Source organism: Cavia porcellus, unplaced genomic scaffold (genome assembly GCF_034190915.1).
Source record: "Cavia porcellus strain 051 isolate PalLab524CR breed Dunkin Hartley unplaced genomic scaffold, mCavPor4.1 scaffold_7, whole genome shotgun sequence".
NCBI classification, from domain to species: domain Eukaryota; kingdom Metazoa; phylum Chordata; class Mammalia; order Rodentia; family Caviidae; genus Cavia; species Cavia porcellus.
This window is the reverse complement of record NW_026947490.1, coordinates 18781959-18803672: the sequence shown is the minus strand read 5'-3', so window position 1 is coordinate 18803672 and position 21714 is coordinate 18781959. Positions and strand designations below refer to the sequence as shown.

The following is a 21714-nucleotide window of genomic DNA, read 5'->3' as shown; positions in this document are numbered from 1 at the left end:
ACCAGGAACCCTGTGCTTGTGCTTCCCCTGTTAGCCCACTTTGGGCTGTCACTGGTCACTGGCCTGTCTTCCCATTAGAATGGAGGGCTCAGTGATGGTAGTGTCCGAAAGCCTCTCTTGGGCTTTATTGTGCCCCAGACTCATCCAGAAGAGAGCAGGGCACAAAGGAAGTATCGGTCCACAGTTGTTTGTGGCATACACGAGTGAATTCCAAAATTGATATTACTTCAGGCATGTTACTGGATGTGGAGTTCTAGGTCATGTAAGTGAACTGTCCAAGTGACTAGTAAAAATATAAAAAGGGGATTTGAATTTGGGCAGCTTGAGTCCATATTTTGTATTCTTATCCAACATGTCAGAATGGAAACTAGCTTTCTACAAAGTTGATACCTTACTGCTCTTTCCTTCAAGCTTATCCTTTTCTTCTAGAAATCTTCAGGAGCTTTGGATATTGGAGGGGGAAAGCAGGCAGGAGAATGGGGAGGGAAAGAGGAGTGGGAACAAGGGAGAGGCGGTTGGAGAATTCTGGCTGGGGCTGATTGGAAGGGGAACTGGAAAAGTCTTGAGGGGATTCTCTAGGCCCATAGGGGGCAGCCAGAGTCGGCAGCCGGAGGTGCGGGGGCGGAGAAAGGGTGGGGACCAGCCCCGCGGGGGGCGATGCAGTAGCTGCTGCAGCGGCCGCAGGAGTTTCCCACAATGCAGCGCGGCGCGCTGTCCCCGGTGCTGATGCTCAGCGCTGCCCCGGAGCCTCCACCGCGCCCGCCTCCCGCCCTCTCCCCTCCCGGCCCGGGCCCCCGCCATGGCTCGGCTCGGTCGGGTCCTGCCCCAGAGCCGTCGGGGGGCCTGGCTGCGGCGCTTGACAGCAGCCTGCGAGCCGCCGTGGCGTTTAAGGCGGAGGGCCAGCGCTGCTATCGAGAGAAGAAGTTCCGGGAAGCCATCGGCAAGTATCACCGGGCACTGTTGCAGCTGAAGGCGGCGCAGGGGGCCCGCCCTGGCGGCCTGCCTGCCCCCGCCCCCGGGCCCGCCACCAGCCCGGGGCCCGCCCGCCTCAGCGAGGAGCAGCGGCGCCTGGTGGAGAGCACGGAGGTGGAATGTTACGACTCTCTCACAGGTACGGGCCGTCGTGGGGGGGGTGCAGAAGGGCACGCGGGTGAGATGGGTAAAAAGTGAGGGGCAGTCAGCAGGCCTTGGGGACTGGGGCGTGAGGGGGATAAGCGCCAGGGCTGTGGTCGGCTAGGGAGACTTTAGAACTTGATCAAGGAGAGGACTGAGTCAGGCGGTCACAGGAGTCTCAGGAAGGAGGGTGCTGGGATGCAGGGAATGGACTTTGGGCTGGGTCTTCAGAGCCTCACTTCCCTCTAGTCAGTTTTTCCTCCCCATGCCACAACCAAACCTAAGGTGAAAAAGGCTTACCCTGGATGCACCTCTGTGATTGCTGTTAATACTCTTACTTGCCAAACCCTCCCAGCTATTTGCCAAAACAACGCCTCTGTGTCTTTCGCGCCCTCTAGCGGCGGCGCAGATTGAGCCTGTTCTGATGGGCCAGCAGATTGGCGCCCCCTAGTGGCCCGAGTAACCGCTTTGGCCTTGGGGAAGAGGTAGGGTTCCCTGCAGTCAGGAGGCCAGGCTCCAAGAGGGTCACGTGAGTCCTAGGGGTGCCGGCAGGCTCCTGTGAGTACTGGTGCCCCTGTAGCTTGCCTGCTGCAGTCGGAGCTGGTGAACTACGAACGTGTGCGCGAGTACTGTCTCAAGGTGCTGGAGAAGCAGCAGGGCAACTTCAAGGCCACTTACCGCGCCGGCATTGCCTTCTACCACCTGGGCGACTACGCACGTGCGCTGCGCTACCTGCAGGAGGCTCGCAGCCGAGAGCCCACAGGTAAGGGGCGAGGCCGCACAGAGCAAGGGGCTAGCGCTGAGGGAACAACGGTAGGAGAAACAGGCAGCGAAACAGGCATCTCCCAAGGGCTGCCCTAAGGGAGTGCTGTGCCACCTACTGGATATCTCACACCACCCCTCGGGTCCTTACACATCACCCCCCACCATTCATCACCCCTTCTGTCACCCTCCGCATGTCCACTCACCTGCCACTCACCATTCCTGACATCTATCCAAACACTTGTCATCCAGTCACTGACCAGTCCTGATACCTCCCTGGCCAGCCCCTTCCGGGACCACCTTCCCTTCCTCACCTGTCTTACCCCCATCCCTACCCTCATTCCCCACTCATTCCCTAAGCCTTCCACATGCTCCCCGACTCGTTCACCTCTCAGTCACCCCCTCATCCAGCCAGGGCAGCACAGGGGACACAAGGAAGCCGTGTCTGCGTGTGTGTGGGAGGGCTGAGACTGGGGTGGCAGAGCTGGAGGTTGTTCCTTGCTCTTTGGAGACGATGAGGCGTGCTCCTGTGTTGAGGTGTGCAGCCCGACCTAGCACTCGGTTTGGTATCCAGCCCTGAAGAGGAGGGAAAAAGGATCAGAGCAGGTGCGTGGGGCCGGGCTGGGGGAGCGAGGCGAGATTAGCTCTTCTGCTAAGAGGGCTGCTGAGAACAGACTCCTCGCAGATGTCACTGGGGGCTGGGTGGAAGTGTGTCGGGAGTGTGCAGAGGTGCTCCTGGCAGAGGGCGCAGCATGTGCCAAGGCTAAGGTGTGAAACATCTGTGGCTGCCGGCTGCCTCTGAGCTTGGGGGAAGGAGTGGTGATTCCCTCTATGGGGAGGGGAGCTGCAGATGTCACTGGTGGCCCGAGATGATGCCCTACTCACCTTCCCCACAGATACCAATGTCCTCCGCTACATCCAGCTCACCCAGCTGAAGATGAGCCGCTGCAGCCTCCAGCGGGAAGACAGCGGGGCCGGGGCCCAGGCCCGGGATGTGGTGGGCTGAGGCAAGGGGCCATTTGTTCCCATCCCCCCACCTTCCCGTGGAACTTCCCCCACTCATGTGTTTACTGGTAAAGCACTCGTCTCTGGTCACCATAACCTCTTTGTGTGTGTTGCTCTTGGGACCAGAAAGGGGACATGGGATGGGTTCTCATTCCTTGGTCCTTAGAGACCCAGGGAGGCATGTGGGGTACAGAAGTATCCCCCTGGGGGACAAGCCAGCATCAGGGCCTAGACTGGGGAAAGACACACAGCCAAGTGAGGTAGGGGGCAGGGGTTACCTTTAATGCTGTTTTGTGCCAAATCCCCCATGATGCCCTGTCCCTGAGTATCCCTGCCCACCCTCCCCTCCACAGCAGGGTGGGCACAGGGCTCCACCCCTAGGGTACAAAGGAATAACTTAAGATCCCCTCCCTCCCTCCTTCCCCAATAAATAGAGTGAGCACCCTGCTCAGGGCCTCTGCGCCTTGGGGCATGGCAGGCTGGGGCGGGGCCTGGGGCACTACATTCATGGCTGCCCAGGCGGGCGGCAGGCCTCAGTGGGAGCCGTGGACCCCACACAAGGGCACTGTATTGTCCTGGCTCTGTCCCTCCATGTCCATGTCCAGCAGTGTGGGTTGCACGCTGGGGGGCCCTGGGCTCTCCGGAGTTTCTGGCCTGCTAGGAGGCGATATGCTGAACGTCCGGCCAAAGGAGACCAGTTTCCAGGGGTCCAGGCGGGGACGGCTGGCAGCCGGCCGGGGTCTTGGGGCGAAGGTCAGGGTTGTGGGGCGGCCAGGGAACTCAGGGGGCCTGCGGCGGGTAGGGAACAGGGCCTGGGGGTCGGGCAGGCGGGGGATGTCCAGGGGGTCTCGAGGGCCTGGGGAGAGAGGACCAGAGAAGGTGAACAGGGTAGGACAAAGGTGGTATTTCAAAGCCAGGAACACTGCATGAAAAGTAGTTCCTGGAGTCTCCTGCAGAATCCTATCACAAGTTCTGCAGACCCCGCTGGCCCACTTTCCAGCAGGGCTCCACCGCTGCTGGACCTGGTGGCTCCTCAGTCCTGGTGGCTCCTTCAGCTAGGGGTGACTCTGGGCTGTCCCTTAGCTATTGGAGTTGGCTTTTAGTGGCCCTGAGTGACAAACCTGCCCCTCCTACAGTGGGCTGGTTCCAGCAGACAGATTTTAGGCATGACATTGTCTCTGAGTAGGGATCTAACAGCACCTCCCTGCATAGCACAAGCTGCAACAAGAGTAACTAAAACAGGCAGGCACTGCTGGCTGGGGCTTCGCAGATCCCACCCCTCAGCTGTAACGGCTGGAAGGGTTCAGAGCACAGGGCTGGCTCCAGTCGGTGGCAGTCCTAGTGCTATAGTTGCAGTTATCTGCCAGGCACCGGCAGGCATTAGTTTGCCACCCCTAATTCACCCTGCGCCTGTCACCGGGGTCCCCCCTCCTGTCTGTGAAGGCCTCCGACCGACATCGCTGCCGTCCCTCCCACGCCAGTCCTGAGGGGCCCTGGGTGTGTGCGTTCCCTCTCTCCCCCACTCACCAGGGCCGTGGCCTGCGGGCTCCGGTGGCCCCCGCTGCCCCAGCGCCCCATCCGACGGCGTCCGCCGGTGTCCTCGGCTCACAGGGCGCGCGGCTGTGACGTGGGTGGGCGTGAGTGACTGGCGGGGGTCCTTCTTGAAACTCTCCAGCTCCAGGTCCACTAGGGGGTTGGTGCCGGGCGAGGCCGAGGGCGAGGGCAGAGGCGAAGGCGAGGGCGAGGGCGGGGAGGGCGCAGCCGGAGCGGCCTCGTCGCTGTCGGAGCGCAGCAGTGAACGCGTGGAGTTGCAGTCGGAGACGGACGAGAGCGACACGAGGGTGGTCGAGGGCGCCAGGCCTGGGCCGTGGGCCGCGTCGTCGCGGCGGCCCTGAAGGCGCCCGGGTGGGCTGAGGCCCCGCGGGAAGCGGCCGGCGCGGGGGAAGAAGCCGTCCAGCCAGCGCCTCTGCTCCTCGCCGTCGGCCGCGCGCGCCTCGGCCACGTCGGCGCCGAGACCCACGGCGCCCAGCAGCGTGGCGCAGCCCAGCAGCGCCAGGTCGCAGCGCCGCCGCCCGTGGCCTGGCCGGGCCGAGGGCGTGGCCGGTGCCGGGTCCCAAAGCGCCCGCGCCCCTGGGGAGGGCTCGTTGGGCAGCGGCACCGCGAGGTAGGAGGCGGTGCTGTAGGGGGAAGGGGGCACGCTGCTGCCTCCGTCAGCCTCCGCGAACTCCTCTGTAACCGGAGAGGGGCGTCACTGGCTGCAGGTCTGGCCCTTGGTCCCATGTGAACTCGGTGGCAAGCCATTGACTCCAACAGCAAGATCCCAAAATCCCATTAAGCATCTTTGTTGAATCTTTCTTCTCCTTGCTCTGGAAATGACCTCCACACCACCCAGGCACAAGCCATCCACCTTTCTAGAAATGGCTCCTGCTCACTGCCCAGGTGAAATCCTACCCCTACCCAGCCCTGGGACTGGCTCACTCCTTTGCCCTGGGTTATGTTCCCCTTTGGCCACAGCTCCTCCTCCCTCCTCTTGGCAACAAGCACGCACTTCTTACCCATCTCATTGAGGCTGGCAAAGCCGGGGGCGATGGGGGTGTGTTTGGGGGATTTGCCTAGGTTGGGGGCACTTGATGACCACTGTTTGCTTCCTTCCCCCAGGGCCTTGAGCCTGCAGGGAACGCAGGGAGATGGTCAGCCCTGTGGCTGCCCTGGGGGTGGGCGGGCACAGGGTGGGGGGGTGTAGGGGGACGTAGGGGGGTACCACCCCAGTACCTCTCTTCTCCTCCAGCCCGCTCCTTCTGCAGTGTGGAGCTGGGCCCCCAAGTCCGGCCCTTCTTCTTGCCCCCAACCAGTTCTTCCTTCTTTGGGGGCCCAGTGCGGCCCCATGTCCCACTGCCACCACTGCTGCTGCCACTGCTACTGCCACCACCACAGTCCACAGGAGTCACTGGGTGGAGAGAAGCCACTTGGTTACTGGGTAGTGGTCGGAGTGGCTCCCAGCCTCCAAAGCTCCATTCTGACACCCTCTCCCTTGAGTTGAAGGGGTCCTTCCAGCTCCAGTCGAGACCTGTCCCTGCTGCAAATCCTTCTGTAGCCCCCATGGCTATCAAGACGCAGTTTTCACTCCTTGGCTTGGCACTGGTGGCCCTCTGTAAGGCCTTCCTGGCTGGCTCCCTGGGCCCCTCCCAGCCTTCCTCTTGATTCCCAGCCCTGGGCGATCAGTTCCCTGAGGACGTTCCCACCACACTCTGAATGTACTCTGGCTCTGTACTGGTGTTTGCTACCACTGTGTGGTTATTTGTCGGTATCCCCTGCTAGTGTGACAGCTGAGGTGTCCGGGGCTGGTGGTAACCCTGGGGTACATGGTAGAGGAACAGACTTGGGAGTCAGCCTTGTGCCCTTAAACTCATAAGCACACACCAGCAGCCATATCTTCATATCTTTACCATGTGGCCCCCACTGTGACCATCTCAGCCTTCCGAGCCCTGCCCCCCACCCCCTTTGCACTGGCCTTCCCTGCCTTTTTCCCTGCGCAGCAGCCAGAAGGAAGAGGTTCATCTCATGGCAGCACTGCTCAGCTCATAGCCCTACAAGGTCTTCCTGATAGTGTTTCAAATGAAACCCCGGGGCTGGATACAGCTTAGTGGCAGAGTGTGTGCTTAGTGCGTGTGACCCTGGGGTCATCCCCAGCACTGGGGACCACACCCCCAAACTGGATCCCTTATGCTGGCTCTTTGGGCCCCTGGGCCTTTGCCATTAACCCTGTACTTGCTCTACTCCAGATGACTGGGCCCCTGGTCTGTCCTGTGCCACAATGTTCCAGCATTTTGTCTTTGTTCCTGGCCTTGTGCCCAGCCAGTGTGTGATCTGGGTGCCTTCTCCTTACCACAGCGGGGACAGTTCAACCTCAGCTTTTCACTCAGGCCATCCCTGTGCAAACAGCGATCTTTCTTGGGTGGCTGGCTTTATGTGCCAACCTGGTTGGACTAAGGGGTGCCCAGGGGAGCTATGAGAGCACCGCTTCTGGGTGTGTCTGAGAGAGAGAGAGATTTCTGGACAAGCTCAGCCCGAGTGGGCAGACAGTAAAGAAAGATCACCCCCACTGGACATGGTGAGGCCAAAGGATAGCAAATCCAGGCTCAGCTTAGAAAATAAAAAAGGGCTGGGATACAGGTCAATGCAAGGGCATTAGGTTCAATCCTCAGAATCAGGAGGAGGAAGAGATGGGATGGTGATGACCACCCTCACCACTAAGGTGGGCACCACCCAATCCCTTGAGGGCCTGGGCAGAACAAGAAGGTGGAGGATGGCATCTTGCTCTCTGCTTGAGTGGGCCATCTGCCCTTGGACATCAGTGCAGCTGGGTGCCAGCCTTGGGACCTGGATTAAAGTACAGCAGCTCTCCCAGGCCTCTAGCTTGAAGACAGCAGATTGTGGGACTTCCTAGCCTCTGTAATGGTGTGAGCCAAGCCCTCACAGTAATTCTCTTTCCCTGTATCTATGTGTATTGCATTGATTCCATCCTCAATCTCTCTTTTTCTATGGTGAGGATTGAACCTAGGGCCTCCTGCATACTAAGTGTGAGTTCTATCACTGAGCTACCCACCCCGACATCTCCCTTTTTCTCTCGTTAATTTTTATTTTCCACTGCAGGGACTGAACCCAGGGCCCATGCATGCTAGATATGCACTTCACCACTCCAGCCTTTTATTTTTTCCCTACTGGAAACAAGCCTGCCTACTAACTTTTTTGCAATATGTCTCCGTGTGTGGCCTTGCCTGTCTTGTTCCCTGTTGTTCCTCGGCCAGTATGTTCTCAGAGATGCTTGCTGCCTGACTGGCTGACTCACAGAGGCTTTGGAGATACTTACGGCGGATGGCCCTCAGCCTTGGGATGATACTGGGGCTGGCAGGGGGGCTGGCCCCATCGGATCCTTTCCGCTTGTCCAGGGTTGGAGAGGCCTGGACTGTGATCTTATGCTCAAAGCCTGCAAAAAAGAAAGAGACTTCCCTGAGCAAATGGCTCGTGGTCCATGGTGACAGATATAGCACTGGAGTGGCATGTGTCATTTCTCAACACTGTGGTTCTCAAAGTGTGGTCTTTAGACCAGCAGCATCAATGTGAATCAGCAGCAATGTCTGCATGCCTGTAATCCAGGCACTCTGGGAGGCTGAGGCAGGAGGATTACAATTTCAAGCCAGCCTGGGCAATAGCAACTTAGCAAAAAACTATCTCAAAGTAAAAAATGGAAAAAAGGGTCTATGTATGTAGCTTGGTGCAAAGGTCTGGGTTTCCCCAGTACCAAAAAACAAAACAAATAAAACAAAAAAGGAAAACCAAAAACTAAATTCCTGGCTCCTCCCTTGGCGTAAGGCCCACATGAGAGGCCAGTGTGGTAGCTGTTAGCTACAAATGGCAATGGGACAATGAGATGTGGCTAGTACAACTGAGGAACTGGAGTTTAATTTTTACTTAATTTGAGCTTAAAAAATGAGGTAATTCATTTGGTTATTAGAGACTTAAAACCTGGTTATGCAAGTATACGTTTCCCACTCTCAATTTTGTGAATGCTGAAGTACAGATAAAAAGGTTTTTGTTCCCAGTGCTGTAACCCCAGGCTCTCTTGTGTGCTCTACCACTGAGCTACACCCACAGTGCCCACTTTACTTTTCTGGTACTATGGATTAGGTCCAGGGAATGCTGGGCTATACCCTTAGGCTCAGCATGCCTGTAATCCCTACACTCAGGAGGCTGAGGCAGGAGGATCGCTGTGAATTCAAGGCTAGCCTGTACTACATAGCAAGACCTTGTCTGAAACAAAGTAAACAAACAAAAAAGCTGGGAGATAAAGCTATAAATAAAAGTAAAAGTGACTGCCTAAAAGGTGAAGACAGGAGTCACTCTGGGGGAGAAGTGGCAGGAGGCTGTGTTGGGACCAGCATATGGAAAGCACCTCGACTGGCTTTGAGTCTCTGCTCTCAGGGGAGGTGATCAGAGTAACTCCTTCAGCCGTATGGCTGTGATTTTTTTTTTTTTTTTTTTTTTTTTTTTTTTGGTAGTTTGCTGTATATGTAGTAGTAAAATAGTTTAAAGAGGGGCTGCAGATGTGGCTCAGTGGTACTGAGCCTGCCCAGCATGGTCAGTGAGGTTCCATCCCCAACAGCATGGACACACCCACACATACCCCCCCCCCAACATGCGCGCACACACCCAGACGTTAAAAAAAAAAACAAATAGCAAGAAAAGAATTGCCGGGGTCAGGGGCGCTCGTGTCAACTTTTTGGGGGCTGCTCAGGGGACAGAGGTGGTACCCGAGGGCAGGCTGATGTGGCTGCTGCCTTCCCGCAGTTTGAGCAGGCGGCTGCGCTTGAAGTTGCCCTTGCGTTTGCGGACCCGGGGCTTCTCCTGGCTCAGCTGGCACATGAGCAGGTGCAGCTCACGTTCCACGATGTCCATCTCACGCTCCGCTAGCTCCTGCTCCCGCCGCCGCAGCTGTTCCTCCTGGAAGCGCTGTTCCTGTGCTGCCCGCAGCAGCTCCTCCTCCCGGCTGCGCAGCTCCTGCAGGATTGGTGTGGGGTGGTGGGGGTGGAGGTGGGGCCTTAGCCTCTGGCCCCACCATGCCCCTGGGGCTGCGGGTCTCCTTGGTGCATGCACAAGGACACCTTGCTGTGGGACACAGTGAATTCACGCTCCAGCTTACACTTTACTAGCCAAGGTGGGTGCCAAGGAAGGCCTGCAGTAGGCTAAAAATGGGGTCCTTTACCCTTCCCTTTTATTAATTGATTGACTGATTGCATACTAGGGATCCAACCCAGGTCTCCCACATGCTACGCAAGTGCTCTACCACTAAGCTACCCTCTTTCCTTCCTCTTTTAAAAAAAATTCAATTTGGAAAACTTCATGCATACAGAAAAGCAGAGAACAATGCAAGCCTATATGGCCATCGCCAGCATTAACAGTGACCTGTATTTTGTAAATCTCTTCCCTTCCTTTTCCCTCCTCTCACCCTCACATTTTTTTTTTTTTAAAGATGGAGTCTTGCTATGCAGTTCAGGCTGGCCTCGAACTCACTACATAGGCCAGGCTGGCCTCAAACCCACAGATCCTCCTGCCTCAGCTTCCCCAGTGCTGAGGTTACAGGCATGCATGGCACCTCACTTTTCATTTTTCATTCATTGTAGTATTTAAAGCCAATCCCAGGTATTATGCAGCATCCTCTATAGGTACCTCAATACCTGGGGCTTTTTTCTTATTAATCTGCCAATAGGAAGCTGTCTTTTTTTTTTTTTTTGTCTTTTGTCTTGCTATGCAGTTTAGACTGGCCTTGAACTCAACTTTGTGGCCTAAGCTGGTCTCTTTTTTTTTTTTTTCCAAGCTAGTCTTGAACTCACAGAGATCCTTCTGCCTCAGTGTCCAAGTGCTGCGATTACAGGCATGCGCTACCACGCCCAGCCTGGCTGGCTTTCCTTAATACCAAGAGGACCTGGTATGGACTCAAAGGCTGTAGCTCTGGAGCAGGGGCAGTGCACTGCCCAAGGCATCAGAACTCAGGGGTCCTGCTGCACCCTCCCACCTGTCCCCTCCTTCACCTTCTCCTTGGTGCGAAGGTCATCGAACATGTGCTGAATCTCCAGCTTCCAGTCTTCCTGCAGTGAATGGAAGGACTCCAGCGGCATCTGGAACAGGGCTGACTGTTCGATGACTTCAAGTCGCTTCAAGATGCTGCTGAAATCTGGCCGCCCGTGCGGGTCGGGGTCCCAGCATTCTGGGGTAGGAGGGGAGCAGATAATGGTGGGGTGGGGGTGTAGGAGCTGGGTCTGAAGAAGTCAGCATGCTCGGAGGAAGGTAGGGATTCTGGGGACTATGGACAAACATCTAGGAAGCCGAAGGAAAAGAATTCAAAGTCAAGTCAACATTTCACTTAGTGAAATGCTGAGACCCAGGCACCTGCTCCCCAGGGCAGGGCTGGTGGTGGCATCTCAAGGCCAATGAATCCTAATGGAAAGTCCTCAAGAGCTTAGGGGCTGCAGAACTGTGGGGCCCTCTGTGAGGGAGTCCAGACACAGTCACTGGGGTTCTAGTGCCTTCTCCCTCACTAGCATGGGTGGGTGTGAAGGGGGAGGGCTGGGTCCAAGGGCGCCTGCCACTCAAAGCTGAGCCCACCCTTTCCACAGGAACCCCTGGCTTACCCTCCAGGAGGCGGGCAAAGGGCTCAGGGCACGTGGAGGGGATGGGCAGCGTCAGCTTGTTCATGGCCACGCCATATGCCACAGCCAAGGCATCGATTTCACGGTAGGGGACCTCACCCGTCAGCAGCTCCCAGAGCAGCACCCCAAAGCTGCAGGTCAGGGAGAGACAGGGGTGATGCTGCAGCCCCCTCCACCCATCCTCACCTAAGTCCCACCACAGTCCCACGGGGCCTCCTCACCCAGCCAGCTATTAGGGCCCAAGCAACTGGCTGACCTCCTTGGCCTGGTCCTCAGACAGAGGGGTGAGGTGGGCCCTCTGCCTCCCCTTTGCTCTGCCCCTCTTCTTTAGCCCCCACCTAAAGACCTCCAATGGGTCCCCCAGGTCTGCTGGGCAATTCCACCCTTCTCAGGCCTGACCTTGGATGACCCCTACAGCCTAACCCTAAACACTCTGAGCCCCTTTTCCAGCCCCAGCTTCCTCTTACAGCCACACTGAATAGTTCAGAAAGACCTGTTCTTCCTGCCTCCGGCCTTTGCACATGCCGTCTCCTGGATCAACAATACTATCTTTACAGTCTCAACTCAGGCTGCCCCCTCTGCCAGGAAGCCTTCCTCGATTCCACAGCCCCCAAAGCTCAGTGAGAGGCCGTTCCTCTATGTTCCTGCAGAACCCATAGCACTTACCTCTAAAAACAAGTTAACACTATTTGAACTTAAAGGCACTTACTCCAGGCCAGGCACTGTTCTAGGCACTCTTGATAATCCTCACAAGAGCCCTGTAAGGCAGAAGGCATTGGTATGACCCCCATTTTATCCAAGGGGTAGGGGCAGGCTCAGAGAGGCGGGAGGCCACACAGCTGTAAGTGGCAGAGCCACACTTGATCTCAGTCTGCCTACTTGCTGCCCTTCAAGGGATGCACATACTGGGGTACGTGTCACTGTGCCACAACCACCTGCATGTGCATCCTCCCCAGGACATCTTCTGGACCTTGACTGCTTTTTGTGCAGTTTCTAACATGCAATGGATCTCTGTTCTCTGCCAGAACCTGCTCATGTGTTCCTGTCATTTATTTAAGCACCTACAGTGTGCTAGGTACTGTTCTCAGCAGTGGAAGACACAGCTGTTGTCCTCGTGCAGCTGACAGCCTCTCCTTCCTCCCCAGCTACAGCACAGTGATGTGAGCAGGGTGAAGGTTGCCTGAATTATCCTTTCAGCTAAGTATTTCCATATAACTACACTTGTGACCAGTGGGCTGGAGGGGGTGTGTGGGGCAGCTAGCTCCACAAGGTGTCCTTGAAGAGAAAGGGGTGCCCTTTTCCTCTTTTCCTTCCTACTGGTTGGCATGAGGGCATACGACCTGGAGGTCAAACAGCTGTTTTAGATCATAAGTGAATTTGGGAATCAAGGAAAATCGAGAATTAACGGTGTCTTCATGTCTTCAACTGGAAGACATGATCCCTGCGTGTCTCTGGACACCTGCAGGCGTGCTCTGATTGCAGGGGCTGAGTAGTGTCACTGACATTAGGTGCCTGGGAGCCATAGATATTTATTAGGCTGAGAAGCAGGGGATAGCGCCTCACAAGGAAGCTCCATGCCAACTACATCCTTTTGAGGATGGGGATGGTGCTACCTGCCCATAACCCAAGCCCTCTGGGAGGCCACGGCAGGAGAACCGCAAGTTCAAGCCCAGTCAGAGCAACTTACCGACTTAGTGAGACCCGTCTCAAATAACAAAAAGGGTTTAGGATATAGCTCCGTGTCAAGGTCCTGGATTCAATTCCCAGGTAGGGGTGGTGATACGGAGAGCCTGAATTCTTGCTGCTGGGGACACTATATCCTACGCTTCCCAGGAGAACAAAAACTGCAGTCTCATTTTTCTTTTGGGGTTTCTCTTCGTTGCAGCAGAAATCGATATTTGGTGCCGTAAGTGAATGCCTGATGTAAAGCTAGCTGGAACGTCTCCAAAAGGGCGACCGAGACAGCCTATCTGATTGGTCTCTGACCCAAACTCATAAATCTGTGGCTTACACAACCTGGAGCCTCAGCTTCGTTCCTACCAAGGGGAGACCTGGTTTGGTTCCTACCAAGTAAAGGTGCTGGGTTGTCCATCAGCTCTCTCTGCCTGTGGAAACAGCCTCCTAGCTGGCATCCTGCCATCGCTTCTGTTCTTTAAAATTCATTCTCCACTTCACAGCCAAGGGAGCTATTCACATGCTAAATCAGATCATAAACCATTCATAACCCTAACCCTATTGGCTTTGGCTGCACTCACAGTAAACCCCCCTGAGGCCGCTCTGCCCTGAAAACCCTGCAGCTCCATACAGCACGTCCTGCCCCAGCTGCTGCCAGCTCTGTCCCAGCCACATGCACTTCAGCCAGATTCTGGAACACACCATACTGGTTCTCAGCCCTGCACCTCCTCTGGGTCCCAAATGTGGTGGCGGGTTTCTTGTTATTCAGAACTCAGCTAAAGCATCCTTTCTCAGAAAAGCCATTCCCACAGTAGTCCTCAGCCTTTACAGTGCTTGCTCTGTCTCCAAATTTCTTGCAACATCTAATGCTTCTCCTGTCTCTTAAATTATTTACAATTTTCTTAATTTAAAAATGGCTTTTTAAAGAGACAGGTATGGTGGCACCTGCCTGCAATCCCAGCACTTGGGAGGCTAAGGCAGGAGGAGCGCCATGAGTTTGAGGCCAGCTTGGGCTACATAGTGAGTTCACTGTTAGCCTGAATTACTTAGCGAGATCCTGTCCCAAAAAGCAATAAATAAATAAATTGAATTCAAAAATAGTTTTAGTTTTTTGTGTATTTTAAAAATTGGTTCTCTCTGAGGGCAGGAACTCTGTTTTTGTTCACTGTTTTTTTCCTGGAACACAGTGCAGGGGACTGAACTGGTCGATGGACGGACGGGCGGCTCCAGAGGCTTTCATTTCCTTTCTGACCAAGGGACACTAGCTATGTACTGGCTGGTATGGTCTACAGGGCCTTTAAGTGCTGACATCCCTGTCCTATCTATCTGAATCCTCATCTATTTTGCATTGCCTGGGCTGGAACCCAGGGCTTTGTACACAGTAGGCAAGTGCTCTACCACGGAGCCACACCCCAGCCCAAGTCTATCTCTACCTCTTTTGAACTTTTCCCACTAGTTTAAGTCCCTCTTCAGGGTCATCTCTGCTGCCAGAGCAGGTAATTTCTTCACAGCTTGGGCAGTGTTCTCCTACAGGGGCCCCTCTCCCAGGTCCTGACCTGACAGCCTGGAGGGGGGGGGGCACTCGATCCCTCCTTTCCTCCCCTTCCCTGAGGCCACCCAGGCCTCTCAGCACCTCCAAACATCGCTGCTTTTGGAGAACAGGGAGAGACGGATAACCTCCGGGGCCATCCAGGCGTAGGTCCCAGCGGCACTCATTTTGGTGGTCTTGTGCCACTCGCGGGCCAGGCCGAAATCTGTGATCTTGAGCACCGTGTCTGCAAGGTTGTGGTTCTCGATGGCCTCCAGGATAAGGACTGGCAGTGGGAGGGAGAGAAAGATGGGTCACCCAGACCTGTGGGGCTGCAAACACGGACCTCTGCTCTGTCCCCTCATTACCCTCCAGGGGGTTCTCTGAGGTAGCCAGATTTCAGCCCAGAACTCCATGCATCCAATACCTGCCCCAGGATTGTGGGGAGGGAAGGGCGCTTCCCCCAGGTCCTCTGCTCTCCCAACTCCAACTTGAATTCTGGGGAATTTGATGAATGCCAAGAACCCATGGCCAAGGGCTTGATTCTCCTTGGTTCTGGCCTTGACTTCTTAACCAGCCTGAAAGTGGGCACTGCCAACCAAGCAGGAGCATGTGGTTTTCCTTTTGTCTTTATCACCCTGGTGTAGTTGGAGCCTTGATGCCACCCTTTCCTGTGCCCATACTCTGCACTGTGACTTTGCACCTCTTCCACCACCAAGGCAGAATGTGTTTCCCCATCCGTTGACTCTGGGATTGCCTTGGCTGAGGATGAAGTGGACATGACAGGGTGTCACTTTCATGCCTAGCATGGAAGAGCCTCTGGAGCGTCTGCCATCACTGTGACAATGTGCCTCAGTCAGTAAGCTGGGCCAAGGAAGATGGGCACACTTGGAGCAATGCTTCTCCAATGGTGCCCAGCTAAACTGCTTTACTTCTAGTGGCCTCTAAGTGCGCCAGCGGCGACAGACGACTACTGTGTTAAGACACTGAGTTTTGTTATATAGCATCATTGTGAAAAAGTTTGACTAATGCGTTCTTCAAGCATATGGAATGGCTGCACCTCCCCTGCTGCCTTGGGTTATTACTAACAGGGATCATTGTCATGGCTAGCATTCATGCAAAGCTAAGTCCTTTATACGAATGGACTCACAAGCAACCTATTTTCACTGACAAACTGAGGCTCAGAAAAGTCACTTGGCTGAGATCACATGGCTAGGGAATGGCAGGACAAAGACCTGAACTATTTCTGTCATCAGAGCCTCGTGGCTTAGCTGGTACATTATTTTGCTTCTTCCATCATCTCCTGTTTTTTTTTTTTTTTTTTTTTTTTTTTTTTTTTTTTTTTGGTATTGGGGATCAAATTCATGACTGCATGCTTGCAAGGCAGGCACTTATGCCGCTGAGCTAAATCCCCAGTCCCATCTCCTCTCTGTTAAACAGGGATGATGACACATTTACCTCTGAGGGTTATACAGTAAAGATTTATCACCTGAAGCAGTAAGTCCTGTAAAAGTTATAATAAAATGTGATTTTACTGTCCCTTCTTACTTCCTCAGCCATAATAATAGGATCAGACATCAGCAAATTGCTAAGGTCACACAACTGGTCATCTTGTTTATTTTTTTGTGCTATCAGGAAATGAACTCAGGACCTCAGGCATACCAGGCAGGTGCTGTATCTCTAAGCCATATTCACCGCCCCTTGTCTCTTCTTGAGAGCCTGGCTTCAGTGCCACCTTCTCCTAAAAGCCTGTGACTTCCCAGCTTGTGACTCCACCTCCCCAAATACCCGCCCTTGTTGGGTCTCCATGTCTCCTGTTCACGCAGAAACTGTGCCATGAAGAGAACACTACTGGTCCTACACTCTATTTCTACGTCTCCCTGGCTGGGCCCACAACAGCCTCCTCTAGAAATGGTGGCATGACCACCACTGCCTAAACAACTTTCTAATGGTTCCCACTACATCCAATAATATACCCAGAGTCCTTGGCACTGTCTCAAGGTCCTTTGTGGTCTGGCCCCTGCCTGCCTTTCCAATCTTATCTTCTTCCACCTATCCAATTCCTCCTGTCATGTTCTTGCTGTTTCTCTGGAGAGGTGTGCCAGTTTCCACCTCAGGGCATCTGCCCTGTTGAATTTTTTTCTTTTGGTACTGGGGATCAAACTCATGACCTCACACTTGGGTCTCTACTCAAATGATTTTTTCCCTAACTGCCTGATCCAAAGAGCTCCTTTTCCTATACCTTTAATCTGTTTTATTTCCTTGTGAGCCCCTAGTATTCTCTGAAATTCTGATGTCTATGTATGTATCTACCTACCTACCTACTGACCTACAGGTTATCTACACCTGTTTCCTAGAACATAAGTTCAATAATAAGGGAATAGATTTTTATTTGTTCACTTCTGTAATCCTAGAGCTGAGGACAGTGCTTGGTACACAGCAGATGCTTAAGAATTATTGAACCATGCTGGATGTGGTGGTGCACGCCTGTAATTCCAGCACTTCAGAGGCAGGAGATCCTGTGAGGAGGCCAGCATGGGCTATGTAGTGCATTCAAGACCAGCCTGCATTATGTAGCAAGACTGTCTCAAAAAACCAAACCAAAGCAAACCAACCATACCAAACCAACACCCAAAGAACCAAAGCACTAGATGAGAAGCTCACTGGCAAAGGGTGAATGGGGAAGCAGTGTCATGAAGCTTCTTTTCATGTCTCAGGCATAATCTAATTGTGATCAGGAATAATCTAACTGTGCTGGGAGGAAGGTCTGACTTTAAGAATCCCACCCAATCCAGGTATGGTAGCCTGAAATTCTAACACTCTAGAAGCTGATGCAGGAGGATGGCAAATTTGAGGCCAACCTGGGCTCCATAATAAGATCCTGTTTCAAAAAAACAGAAAGACAGAGACAGAGAGAGAGAGAGAGACAGAGAGAGAGAGAGAGAGAGAGAGAGAGAGAGAGAGAGACAGAGAGACAGAGAGAGACAGAGAGAGAAAGAGAGAGAGAGACAGAGAGAGAAAGAGAGAGAGAGAGAGAGAGAGAGAGAGAGAGAGAGAGAGAGAGAGAGAGAGAAAGAGAAAGAATTGGGCACACACCTGTAATCTCAGCACTCTAAAATGCTGAGGAAGGAAGGAGGATCAAAAGTTTGAGCCCAGCCTGGGCAACTTAGTGAGACCTTGTCTTAAGATAAAGAGGTGCCTCAGTTCACAAACTTAATTCTTTCCACAATTCTGATCCCAAACTGATTTGGACAAGAACCAAATCGAATTCAATGGTTGATCCTATAGAGAAATTTGATTCCATTTTCATCCAATTTGGTTTGCAACCAGAATCACAGAAAGAATTAAGTTTGTGAACTGAGGTCCCAGTGCAAAAAATAAAAAGGGCGCGAGATGTAGCTCAGTGCTGAGGCTATGGGTTCAACTCCTGGTACAAAACAAGCAACACCATTTGCCCTTTGTCCAGGTTGTACTGGTGACAGAAATACTTGGTGCATGGATCATGCTATGAATTAGCAAGATTGAGGAAGCAAGAAAAAGGAGCCCCAAGCCAGGTGTGTTGGTGCACATCTGCAATCCCAGCACTCCGGAGGCTGAGGGAGGAGGACTGTTGCAATTTTGAGAGCAGCCTGAGCTACAAAGTGAACTCAAGGCTAGCTTGGACCGCATAGTGAAAAGGAAAAAAGAAAGAGAGAGAGAGAGAGAGAGAGAGAGAGAGAGAGAGAGAGAGAGAGAGAAAGAAAGAAAGAAAAGAAGGAGCCCTACCTTCAGGAAGAGCATGCTAGAGTCCTGTCTCTACCACCAGCATTAAGAGGAGCTGGAATGTGGGCATCAGTAAGGTGGGGGTCACTTTCCTCTATCTGTCTTGCTTAGTCCCCCTTCTTGGACATGGCCTGGGCATATTATGGGCATTTGGTAGCTACCTGCTCAGTGTACAACTGCGTGGCATAGGAGATGAGGATGACTCAGCCTCTCTGCTGGAGGGGTTTACAGTTGCAGCTGGTAAAGACATGGCAACAAAAACAGTTGGAAGGGTTCAAACAAATGTGAAGCTGTGGGCCTGACGGGAATCAAAAGCAGATGCGAAGTGAGCATTGAGGGCAAGGGGGAACCCTCATCATTCTGGGTGTGAGTGTGAACCACGTGAGGGCAGGGAACATGCTGGCCTCATTTACTGTGGATGGATCCCTTTCGTTTTTAGCATGCCATCCAGTCTTGTAAATAGCAAGTGAAAGAATGAAGACAGAGGGGAAAAAATGCCAGGAAGGCTGGGGATATAGCTCAGTGGTATAGCCCTTGCCTAGCAAATACAAGGTCCTGAATTTGATTCCACACACACACACACACACACACACACACACATACACCTCAAAATTCCAAATGACAAGTGAGATGGGACAGAGCAAGATTGGGACAGATAGGAAAGTTAGGATTTTCCCCTGCTATGTGCCTAGGACAGTGTCTGGCACACAGTACTCTAGAACATGTGGGTATGAAATGTCTAATTTTTGAATACCCTTGGGTAGAAAGCATGGTTCCCTTAGTCCTTGTTGGGTTCCTAACGTAATAGGTGCTCAAGTAATTATCGGCTCATGCTCCAAGATACTCTTTAGGGTCTAGATATGAGTTCTAGGGGGCCTTTCCTTCTACCGAGCCCTATTACTGGTCCAGCCAACCAACCAACCAACTTTAGAGAACCACTGACAGGTCAGGCAGCCTGGAAGCTTTTATAGTCACCACATGAGATTTCTTCCTCCTTCATCTTTCCAGTTTGCCTCAGATGCCTAGCAGGACACCAGGAAGTGGTTCTCAACTAGAGACAATTTTGCCCCCCAGATGAACAGGGACATGTCTGGAGATGTTTTTTGGTTGCCATAGCTGGGGACAGAGAGCAAGGAATGCCAATGGCACTTTGTAGGTATAGAACAAGGATACTGCTACACAACCTAAAGGGTACACAACAGCCCCCAACAATGTCCAGCCACAAATGTCAACAGGGCCAGGGTTGAGGAACTCTAACTCCAGGTAGATAAGGTCCTTTTTGTCTCTTCTAGATGGACTCTGGTTTCATGATGGGAGGGTTAGCACTATGAGTGTGGGCACTGTATCTGTTTTGTTCACAGCAGGGAATGCAGGGATTCTTAGTGTTACTGCTAGTATTTAGGGAGTTATTGTTACTTCGTAGCCTGGGCAGTTCAGTCCTTCCACTTTTCCAAGCCTCCTTTTCCATCCTTAATGGCCCTGACCATACACAGCTTCCCTTTCTTGCTCCTGGCATAGCACCATCTGGTACCCCTCATCCTGTTCCCACCACCTGGGCTTGGCTTCACAGGGTTCTGTGGAAGGAAGTTTTGGGGAGAGGACAGCACTTACTGTTGATGGATTTGAGGTCCCGGTGGATGATGGGCACTGGGGCATCATTGTGTAGGTAGTTCATGCCCCGGGCCACCTGCACAGCCCAGTTGACCAGCACATGAGGGGGCACCCGGCGACCTGCCAGCACCCTGCTCAAGGCACCTCCCCGAGCATACTCCATCACCAGGCAGAGGTGAGGGGGGCTGAGGCAGGCACCCCGCAGAGCAATGATGTTCGGGTGCTGCAGGGCTCCAAACAGTCGGGCCTCCTGGCGCACCTGCTCGGCTGTCACTGCCGGGTCCTTTTCAGGGTCCAGCCGGGCAGCCTTGACAGCTACCTCCTCACCACGCCACAGGGCCCGGTAGACCTTGCCAAAGCCCCCGACGCCGATGATCTCTTCTAGCTGCAGCTCATGGAAGGGGATCTCTTGGGGCAGCCTGAGGCCCGCGGGTGCGGCGGGCGTGCTGGGGGCCACGTAGTTGCTCGGGAAGACGCCCACACGGCCGCTGGGCAGCTGCCCGGTCCACCAGCCCTCATCGCCGGACACCGCGCAGTCCTGGGAAAGCACCTGGACACGGTCGCCCCTCCGCAGTGTCAGCTCCTCGTCGCCGACCGCCTCATAGTCGAACACTGCGGTCCAGACAGGCCCCGCGGGGGTCGTGCCCCATTCCTTGGCCACCACCCCCTCCTCCTCCTCCATGGGGGAGGGGCCGGGGGGCTGCGGGAGGCCGCTTCACGCCGGATGCCCACGGGATGCAGAGGGCGGGCCCGGGCGGCCAGGATGGGGGGCGGTCCCTGCGGGCCTTCGGCAGCTTCTGGGGGCCATGGCTACTGGGGACTCCACAGGAGCAAGGAAAAAAAAAACCTTTAAAAGGCCGGGTCGGCTGTCCTGGCGGAGCGGTTCGGGAATGGGGCGGCAGGCTCACCTGTCCCCACCCCAAATGTCAGGGCGCTAAGAGGGTCTGGCCGCGCGGGGTCCGCCGGCGGGGTCCGAGGGCGAGGGCAGCAAGCAGCCGCCCCTCCTCGCGCCTCTCACCCCGCGCAGCTCCACCGGCGGCCCCCGGCTCCGCATTCCCGGGCCGCGACCGCCAGGCTGGGCGGGGATGGCGAGGCCCCGGGGCGGCCGCCCCGGGCCGGGGTGGCGCGCCCCTCAACCTCCTCACGCGCGCGGCTCCTGGTCGGCCCCCATCCTTTGCACCCGGCTCCTGTTCGGTCCCAGCCCCTGCCCCCGCCCGCGCCTCTTCCAGGGGCTGCCGGCGGTGCTGGACTGACGCGCCGCCCGGCGTCGCGGTGCCGCCTGGGAGTTGTAGTCCCCGGCCGTGCGGCCTCCGGCGCGGTCCGGCCCCGGAACCCAGCTGTCACCTCTGCCTCAGGGGGGACCTTTGGGGCCGAAGGAAGCCTCCGATGAGAGAAGCCTAGCCTCGAACGTTCCCTAGAGCCGGGACTGAGTGTCTGGAGGAAGGGACCAGCGCTTCCCTCTGGCGACGCAGGGATCACAACCCAGTGTAGGGTTATGGGAATTGACGCACTTAGCAAAGCGAAAAAGGGAGTTGAGTGAATGGTGGTTACTTCCCGGAACCTCGAATAAAGCCAGACAAGGTCCCCACGCCGGACAGTCCCTCAGGGACCCCCCCAGCCGAGATGCATGCCGGGAAATGTAGTCCTTCCTCAGGACCAGGCGCTGCGGGAGGTGAACCTGACCGCTGGTTGGGGGTTAGGGGATGATGGCTCCAGCAAGTTGGGGACCGGACACAGTAAGACCTGCGAAGTGTAAACAGGGCAACATGTTTACTGTCACAGCCACGTCTGCATCCCCTACCTTCGTCCCATTTTCTCTGCCTCCGCAGTGGGAACTTGTGTTTTGGAGAACCCACCCTCATCTCATAATATCAGTTTCCGTTTTGAAGGATTTAATATATGTCTTGTGCCAAGTGTTTGTACACACGGTGTCTTCCGTCAAGGCTACAGAAGTATATACGGCAAAACGAGAAGCAAAGGGAGTTTTAAAGATTCACCATTATCACGATTATTAAAACACCACTGTCTCGTTTGAAGAATGATGAAATTCAG

General features: G+C 54.5%; 2 protein-coding genes across 3 annotated transcripts; one reads left to right on the top strand and one right to left on the bottom strand.

The window, feature by feature from the left end:
* Nucleotides 1–623: 623 nt before the first annotated feature.
* Nucleotides 624–2976, top strand: Ttc9b (tetratricopeptide repeat domain 9B). Of its 2 annotated transcripts, none has more exons than XM_063252749.1 (3): nt 624–1111; nt 1694–1876; nt 2387–2747. In XM_063252749.1, exons 1-3 carry the CDS (start codon nt 697–699, stop codon nt 2428–2430), a joined length of 642 nt encoding a protein of 213 aa, XP_063108819.1. In that variant the 5' UTR covers nt 624–696; the 3' UTR covers nt 2431–2747. The 2 variants fall into 2 exon arrangements, with proteins under 2 accessions (XP_063108819.1, XP_003462034.1); XM_003461986.5 differs by lacking the exon at nt 2387–2747 and adding an exon at nt 2772–2976 and having other exon boundaries at nt 629–1111.
* Nucleotides 2977–3141: 165 nt separating this feature from the next.
* Nucleotides 3142–21148, bottom strand: Map3k10 (mitogen-activated protein kinase kinase kinase 10). Its single transcript, XM_063252748.1, has 10 exons — nt 19663–21148; nt 14395–14575; nt 11070–11218; nt 10470–10645; nt 9192–9438; nt 7751–7867; nt 5653–5827; nt 5436–5548; nt 4408–5109; nt 3142–3736 (listed from the first exon to the last, which is right to left on the bottom strand). Exons 1-10 carry the CDS (start codon nt 20342–20344, stop codon nt 3414–3416), a joined length of 2865 nt encoding a protein of 954 aa, XP_063108818.1. The 5' UTR covers nt 20345–21148; the 3' UTR covers nt 3142–3413.
* Nucleotides 21149–21714: the final 566 nt, after the last annotated feature.

Excerpts from the sequence above, each read along its gene's own strand:
- Ttc9b (XM_003461986.5), top strand. The coding sequence starts at position 697 with ATGCAGCGCGGCGCGCTGTCCCCGGTGCTGATGCTCAGCGCTGCCCCG. Across the intron at positions 1,112-1,693 it reads ATGTTACGACTCTCTCACAG|CTTGCCTGCTGCAGTCGGAG; the intron begins GTACGGGCCGTC and ends GTGCCCCTGTAG. Across the intron at positions 1,877-2,771 it reads TCGCAGCCGAGAGCCCACAG|ATACCAATGTCCTCCGCTAC; the intron begins GTAAGGGGCGAG and ends CCTTCCCCACAG.
- Map3k10 (XM_063252748.1), bottom strand. The coding sequence starts at position 20,344 with ATGGAGGAGGAGGAGGGGGTGGTGGCCAAGGAATGGGGCACGACCCCC. Across the intron at positions 10,646-11,069 it reads CTTTGCCCGCCTCCTGGAGG|AATGCTGGGACCCCGACCCG; the intron begins GTAAGCCAGGGG and ends CTCCTACCCCAG. Across the intron at positions 3,737-4,407 it reads GCCCGCAGGCCACGGCCCTG|GCCCTCGAGACCCCCTGGAC; the intron begins GTGAGTGGGGGA and ends CTCTCTCCCCAG.